Here is an 8152-nt window from a genome sequence, read left to right as displayed (position 1 = left end):
GTTCATGGTAATGTCCTGTCACCCTGTGCAACAGTGTGGCTGTTTCAATAAGAAGAAGATATATCAGGCTGTGATACACACACAATACAGTCTGAACATGAGATTTGTTGAAAACAATAATTAAAAGTGGAATATGTATTTTGGGCTTCCTGTGTTCATTAGAGTCTGAATGCAGGAGGAAGTGGAAGATGCTGAGAGACCAACACCGGAGGGAGAGGCAGCGGGAGAAAGAGAGACGTGAGAGTGGCATCGGCCTCTTCAACTACAGGCCGTGGAGATATTCAGCCATTTTGTCATTTCTAAACCCGTTTATTGACGCCAGAGCTGCAGGCACCAACGGCTGGGCTCTGGACCCGCAGCCCTCCCAGTTCCAGGTGTCAGAAATGGTGGGCTGCAGTACGACCAGCGAAACGCGGAGCGATGACGACGAGAATTACGGTTTGTAGACGAGGATGTTTAGAATTCCTTAAATATTGGAACTAGTGCCAAACTCTGCAGCTCTACAGAGCGTTTTAGCATCTTTTAGCTCCTAGTTTTGGTTTTACGGCACATTTCCTGCAACTTATGATTATTTCCATTATCGATTATTCTGCCTATTATTTTCTCAATTCATCGCTTTCATTGTTTAGTCTATAAAACACCAGAAAATAGTGAAAAATGCAGCGTAGAGGCAGTAAATTCCGTTATTCCGTAACATTATTTAATTTATCTATCTGTGTGATTCTGCTGGATCTCAGCTGTGGGGTGAAAATGAAATGTGATTGTTTTATGTTTCTCTGTAGGCATCGCTGTAGCAGACGCTACAACAACAACGTTATCATCATCATCCTCATCCTCAGAGTTTGGTCAGAGGAAGCGGCCGTCTTCTGCCAACAGAGACGTCGTCAGACTCAAAGAAGCAAAGGTTGAGGTGACCTCAGAAGCTGCTGCTTCAGACGACAGTGATCAAACACAACAAGTCCAACATGCTAACATGAAGGAACTGTTTGAGATGATGATGCAGTCGGTCACGTCTCTAGCTACGTCCTTGGCTTCTTCACACTCTTCCTCGCAACCCTTAGATCAGCTGATGCCTCCTGCGCAGTCTTCGCCCGCGGTCCTGCAGCCTGATCTGCAGCACGTCCAGCAGCTTCAGACGCACCGCGGCCTGCTGCCGTCCTGCTCCACATCCAGGCTCAACCACCTGAAAACCGAAGAGCAGGACGCTGCGGTGGCGGAGCTGTCGGACCAAACCGATGGTGAGCCGGAGGAGGAGTGTCGAGCTGCGTCTCCCAGGCCGACCAGAGCCAAGAGGAAGAGCAGCGACAGTCTGCTGGAGGAGTACCTGAGGAGGACGGAGGCCCGGGAGGCTCAGAGAGACCGGGACACGGATCAGAGAGATGACGTGACTCTGTTTCTACTCAGTTTGGCTCCGGCCATGAGAAGACTTCCTGCAGAAAAGCAGTCATGGGTCAGAACCAAGATCCAGCAGTTTGTACATGAGGCAGAGTTTGGTGCTACCAACTTCCAGTGATCCCGAAATACGTGACATTTTTATAAATACTGTACGGATCACATACTGATGGACCTCCATTAATAATTTAATCCACCTACAGAGGAGTTCATTTGTTTTACATTTTTATGATACTGTTGCTGAACTTCTCCTTTCTCTCATTTGGTGTTTTTAATAAAAACCTCTTGTAACAGTGGTTTTTGTTTTTATTTATGAATCATGAAGAAGTCTTTAATGTTTCTGTATGTGTAGAAAAGGAACATTCAACACATTGATATATGTATTGATATACATATATAATACACTGGATCAGATGTTTGTTGGAGAAATAATATTTAGATATTTAACTGCTGCCTATAAGTTACTCATTGAGTCAGTCCTCGCTTTCAACATTTCTCTCTGTTGAGAACAAATCTGAAGTGCCATGAAAGTAACATAACAAGCACCACCCAGTCGCAAATATCAGATCTGTCTTCTCTTCAAACCCACTGATTCCATCTCCTCCCACCACGATGCCGATATAAAGTCCCTCTGGCCACGACAACGTTCAAATAATCAATAACTGCCATTAAAACAAGCATACCTTTGCACAGACATGCAAATATTTTGCACTTCTTTGAACTTCTTTGCCACTTAGGGTAACCCTAACTCCAACTCGGCCTCCAGGTTCACTGCGTGTGAGTTGGCTTTCAGTCATTTGATTAATTGTAAAGTTGTCTGGGAAATTGCACTGAAGCGCAAAATCAGCTGGATCCTGTGTATCATGTAATCTTGCAGCCTTAATTACTGTAGTTTACTTTGTGCTGACATGGTGCATGTTTCTAAATAAAGTTGTGCTTAATCAAATAACCACAAAGACACGCAGAAAACCTGCAGCCTGGTGATGTTATATAATGAACCTGCCATCTACAGTGTGTCGTGTGCTCGATCCTGGAAGTGACAGAGGGCAGGAGGTGTGTGTGTGTGTGTGTGTGTGTGTGTGTGTGTGTGTGTGTGTGTGTGTGTGTGTGTGTGTGTGTGCGCGATATGTGTACGTTTTTCTTTTACATTTTTGGTTTTAGAGCCACATAAAAAAACATGGTTGGGTGGTTTGTTTTAATATAATCTATAATATAATATAGTAATTATTGAGTCAGGTTTCTGAATTTCTGAAATGGGTATTTTATGTAATTTTATTTATTTGTTGGTTTATTTAAAAGTGACACTGATGTAGTTTTTCATCTGTAAGAAAGAATATAAAATCTAAGTTATCATTTATAAACATGCAGAGGAACAATAACAAGAGAAGAGAATATCATGAATGTTACTATTATTATTATCATTACTATTATTATATTAAATTGTCTGATTAAAACATGCAATACATATAATACCAGACATGCAAAGCAATGTAAAGGGGGGGGGGTATTCATGTTACAAGAAATATTCACTAAATAAACATTGTTCTGTGTCATGAAGCTCTACAGCTACAGTATCATGTTGTAACACAGACACGTGGTATATTTAGGTTATTAGTATTTAAGTTATTATATTATTATTCAGATCAGTACTGAGAGAAACACCGCCACCTACCGAAACCTCGCGAGACGTACAACTTACACGGCCTTCATCCGGGTAGTTGGGTCAGCTGATCAAAACACGGAAGCAGGTTAAGCTGTGAAGCAGTCAGCGGGAGGAGGAGAGCTGCCGGACCCGTGGAAGAGTCGTTAAAACCTAACAGTTTAGGTTTTAACGTCTCGATGCGACGTTAACGTCTGAAGCCGGCTGTCTTTCTGCTGTGAGTACCGAGGAGAGCGGCCGTTAACGGCGGTGTCGTTTTTCATTTGATGCGGAGAGATTTCCTTTTCTGAGCTGAACGTCTTCTGTAGTTTCACATGTGTAAACCCTCTCTGTGACCTCACCTGCACTAGTGTTCACTACTACAGTCAACAAGTGAAGGATATTTGATTCTCTACGTGAACGTGAACGCGCTCCTTTCTTCCACAGAATGTCTTCTTTTCCATATTTCGTGCGTATTCATTTTCACATAAAGTGATGCTGATAAAGCTATAAAACTGCAGTACTCCTCCATGAAGCATAATGCTGAAGTTGTGGTTGTGTGTGTGGAGGCTCCTCACACACACACACACACACACACACTCACACACACACACACACACACACACACTCACACACTCCTTGTCTTGTTGAACTTTGCTGACCTCACAGTCACCTTCATCTCTAACTGGGTCTCTGCGTCTCCAGCAGGCGGTCCAGGTGGGCTGCAGGGAGCTGCTGAGGATGGTGAAGGTGTTTCGCTGTCCGGCCCGTCATGGCTACGCTGTGGAGGTGTCTCCGTTCATCCCCAACAGAGTGGCCTGCACGGCCTCCCAGTACTACGGCATAGCTGGTCAGTATAGCTGTACTGGTTCGTACCCTGCAGGACAAACACATAAATGGGGACAGCTTAAAGGTAGAATCTGAATGAATGAGGACAAGACGAGCTTTGACCTTCACAGACATCAAACCTCAACCCAACAGCCGCGCGTCTGAATCCGGCTTCGACTCCGCTTATCAAGTCTGAGTCTAATTAAATGGTTTTCAACATTTGCAGATGACTAAAGCTAGAACCGGAAAAACGAGAGCATTGTTATTATAATATATTTATAATAATCAAGGAGGGATGAAATGTTTGATAGGAGATTCATCAGAGCTGCAGCTTAATGAATCTGGATCCTGTAAACCTGTGGGAGACTTGGAGTGATGAGTCGGCGCTCTCCATCACCGTCATCTAAACACCAACTGAGGGACATTTTTGGAAGAACGTTGTTCAGAGACTGTTTTCAGCATCTTACTAAAACACTTCATGTTGTTTTTCCTTTCGTCACCTGCATCTGTATCTCTGACTGAATGAGCCGCCTTGTGATATTTGTAGGTTGTGGCACTCTCCTGGTCCTGGATGAGACGGAGACGGGGGTCGCTCTAATGAGAAGGTAAAGTGTCGTCCTTTCTGTTTCTTCAGAGTTTTAATGTCATTTGTATTTCCACTTGTTTTTTATTGAATCATTTTCTTTTGGGGAGAAAATTATGCTTTTAAGAATCTTGAGGTCCTCGATATTTTGTTTTGTCTGACCTGTTTGTGCTTCTTTCATTTTGCTGTGCAGTTTTTATTTTTATTTTTAGACCTTACCACTTCATTTAGTGCGCGTGATCATCTGCAAGATCCTGGATTCATTTGTGAGCCAATATAATGATACAGGTGTGTGTGTGTGTGTGTGTGTGTGTGTGTGTGTGTGTGTGTGTGTGTGTGTCAGCTGGGAGTGGGGTGACGGCCTGTTCGACGTAGCATGGAGTGAAACCAATGAACACGTCATGGTCGCCGGGGGTGGGGACGGCAGCCTGCAGCTGTGGGACACAGCCAATCACAACGCTCCGCTGAGAGTGGCCAAAGAACACACACAAGAGGTAAAACACACACACACACACACACACACACACACACACACACACATTCATTCACGGAAGGATAAAGCTATTTGGTCTTTCATGCTGTATTTTGACTGTGTGTGTGTGTGTGTGTGTGTGTGTGTGTGTGTGTGTGTGTGTGTGTGTGTGAAGGTGTATGCTGTAGACTGGAGTCAAACCAGAGGAGAGACCCTCATCGTCTCTGGATCGTGGGATCAAACTGCTAAAGTGGTGAGTTTGTCTGTTTTAGTTGTTTCTCTCTGTTTCAGTTTCTTGTGAACTGAATCTTGATGTGTGTTCGTGTTTTGTGTATTTTTCGTCCCCCCCCAGTGGGACCCCACTCTCGGCCAATCGCTGACCACACTCAGGGGTCATGAAGGGGTCATCTACGGCACCATTTGGTCGCCTCACATCCCAGCATGCTTTGCTTCAGCCTCAGGTGAGCCAGCACACGACGCAGGCGGCAGAGATGTGTTTTTACATGTGAGTGATCAAGGAAACAGAAAACATAGAAAACACATCATTATTATTTCATCCGAACACTCATCTCCTCTCTTATCATATTCCCACTGTTGATCTAGATTCTCTCAGGCCAGTTTCTGAACTCTGAGTTGTTGCTGTAATCCCGTCACGAGGTGGCGCTGTGGCTGTTTGACTGTGGTTCAGATTCAGCTTCTGTCAGTGACTTGAAAGTTTGGAAAGAACAACAGTATTCTGATGTTGTCTTGCTTCCGTCATGTGATGTGGACATATAATATATATATATATATATATATATATATATATGTAACACATGGAAGAGCTGTTAAAACACGCAGCGTCTTCATTTTTCACATCCACACTGTTTCATGGAAGGAAGGTTTGACACGGTGACCTGCAGTAGGATGCTGCTCGGGGCTGTCAGGAGTATCTTGAGCAGATGTTTCAGCTTCTCATCTCATTAGTTTAGTCAGCAGATGTCGGGCTGAACAAGTGAGGCTGCTGTTTTCTGTTAAATAACAGTACTCTGTTAATGCAGGTTTGACTTTGTTTTATTTATATCTGCATACATGGAGAAATATGTGTTTCAGAGCTGGTCGTATTCCTGCTCTTCAGAAACAGTGGGCTAACCTGACTGACGTGATTTATTTAGATTATTGGTGTAACCTTTTGTAATTTGAGGAATAGTGTGGTATATTTCATTTGCATGTGTCAACCATAGTGCATATGATATGACATATATTGCATATCATTGGGTGTAAATATTGAGTAACCGTTAATCTCTATGCCTGTTTAAATGTAGTGATGAGTACAAACACATCATATCTAGGCTCACTCTGAGCTGGTGCTCGGCTCCTGGAGTCGACACAAACTTCTCTCAAGAGACATAAATCAAGCGCTTCTTCTGCGACGACCACCAGACTTAAAGAATGTCTTCAAGTCGTCCTGTAAAGACGAAGCAGCAGCAGTGAAGTAATCAAGGAGAGAAAAACGGTGTCTGCAGGAGGCCTGCTGCTGGTTGTGATGCAGCTCCTCTTCTGCTCCGAGTTTTAGAAATGAGCTTCATTCAGAAGACAATCAAGTCAGTCAGTTTGTGTCCAGGGGGAGAGCTGGGCTTATCTTATCCGTTTGTGTGGGCGCTCACGCTAACTTTATCAGGGGGGTGGAGCTGCGCTGCTGATGGATGTGCCTTTCGTCAGTTCCCGGTTCAGATTGTAGACCAGCTGCCTCCAGTCCGGGATCAGTTTGTGAAGCGCACTCAGACAAGTTGGCTAATGAGTTTGCGTTAATTGGTTTGCGAGAGCGAGCGGAAATCTCTGATGAGATTTCAGAACCAGGAAGATGTTAAGCTCCTGCAGCTCAGGAGGTTATGGATGGTTCAAACGTGTGCACAGGTGAGATGAACCCTGAGGAGTCTAACCAACACGTAGATCTGCGTTCCCTCAGCGGTGGCAGCTGTGATCTTGTGGCGGAGCAGAGGAAGGAAATTATTTCACTGACCTGCTCTCAAAACGATGAATGATTTCCTGAAGGAAAACGCTGTTTCCCCAGTGGTCCGTTTGAAATAAGGGCACGAGAATAAAGAGTTGGATGAAAAGCTTCAGGCAGAACATTTACAACAAACTGCTTTTTACTTTGCCGCCCAAAAACACAGGAACACTATTATGACCTGGGATCTGCTGCTGTTTCAACAGAGCAGTCGTTCACATTTGGAGGGGTTTGGGGGGAAGGTGAGGGTCTTTCATTTCATAATGTGAACATATCAATAATCATATTCAATAAAATGTTTAGTACAATTATGTTCATGAGCAATTCATTAATTCATTAACAATCTCTTGTGTCAGAAAATACTGAAAATTATATAAAACAAAGAAAAGCAGCACATCTTTGGAATTGACTTGAACAATTAATTTATTATTTTAATAATAGTCTCTGATTAATTGTCCATATCAGTGTCTCATGTTGTAACGCTGAGACTTTCAGCAGTCCACCAATAACCATGTGAAACACCAGGACTTTGCTTTCTAGACTTGTTGTTGTTCAAATGTACTGAATTGTGTGAACACACGTGTTCAGACAGCTGGTACAGCAGGACACTAAAGATGTAAATAAAGATTTATTTAAACTCAAACACTGATTTAATTCATGGGGTTCAGAGGTCAAGTGTTATTGTTGAGTTTGAGACCAGCGACACAGAGCTCGTTAGATCTGAGTCCAGATCAGATAAGTCCTCCAGTGGAGCCTGCAGCTCTGCAGCTAAATGATTTACTGAGCGCTGAACCTCCGTAATGGAACCATTACCACGTTACGCAGTTACAGCTGTTTACCTCCATGTTCACATCTGATCTGAAACATCAGCCTGAGACCGCTCACCAGACACCGCTGCACCAACACACCAACACACCAACACACCGCTGCACCAACACACCAACACACCAGCACACCAACACACCAGCCCACCAACACACCAACACACCAGCACACCAGCACACCAACACACCAACACACCAGCCCACCAGCCCACCAGCCCACCAACACACCAGCACACCAGCACACCAGCACACCAACACACCAGCCCACCAGCCCACCAACACACCAACACACCAACACACCGCTGCACCAACACACCAACACACAGCTGTGGACCTCACTGAGGCTTTAACCCAGATCCTGTTCCGAGTCTGATCCAGTACTCATATTTACTGAAATGACACAGCTGTCCAGTTATCAGTGAGA

At 44.1% G+C, this 8152-nt stretch overlaps 2 protein-coding genes across 3 annotated transcripts in view; both read left to right on the top strand.

Annotated features, from left to right (window-relative positions):
* The first annotated feature begins 188 nt into the window (after positions 1–188).
* LOC139307313 (uncharacterized) lies at positions 189–1631 on the top strand. The gene is made up of 2 exons (XM_070931129.1): positions 189–438; positions 783–1631. The coding sequence occupies exons 1-2, from the start codon at positions 189–191 to the stop codon at positions 1511–1513; spliced, it is 981 nt and encodes a 326-aa protein (XP_070787230.1). The 3' UTR covers positions 1514–1631.
* Positions 1632–3152: 1521 nt separating this feature from the next.
* The window catches only part of LOC139307312 (peroxisomal targeting signal 2 receptor-like), a 32500-nt gene continuing 27500 nt past the window's right edge, over positions 3153–8152 (top strand). Inside the window, exons 1-6 of one of the 2 annotated variants that reach the window (XM_070931128.1) lie at positions 3153–3269; positions 3740–3881; positions 4407–4464; positions 4786–4936; positions 5090–5167; positions 5267–5375. In XM_070931128.1, the coding sequence (XP_070787229.1) occupies positions 3773–3881; positions 4407–4464; positions 4786–4936; positions 5090–5167; positions 5267–5375 (505 nt within the window). In that variant the 5' untranslated portion in view covers positions 3153–3269; positions 3740–3772. Of the gene's footprint in view, positions 3270–3736; positions 3882–4406; positions 4465–4785; positions 4937–5089; positions 5168–5266; positions 5376–8152 lie in introns of both variants that reach the window. The other variant, XM_070931127.1, reaches the window with a different exon arrangement.

Source organism: Enoplosus armatus, unplaced genomic scaffold (assembly GCF_043641665.1).
Source record: "Enoplosus armatus isolate fEnoArm2 unplaced genomic scaffold, fEnoArm2.hap1 Scaffold_76, whole genome shotgun sequence".
Classification (NCBI taxonomy): domain Eukaryota; kingdom Metazoa; phylum Chordata; class Actinopteri; order Centrarchiformes; family Enoplosidae; genus Enoplosus; species Enoplosus armatus.
Note: the sequence above shows the minus strand (reverse complement) of the source record. Positions and strands in the feature narration are given on the sequence as shown.

What these genes read in the sequence shown, in the direction of transcription:
- LOC139307313 (XM_070931129.1), top strand. Translation starts at nt 189, where the DNA reads ATGCTGAGAGACCAACACCGGAGGGAGAGGCAGCGGGAGAAAGAGAGA. An exon ending in CGATGACGACGAGAATTACG is followed by an intron (nt 439 to 782) that starts GTTTGTAGACGA and finishes GTTTCTCTGTAG; the next exon opens with GCATCGCTGTAGCAGACGCT.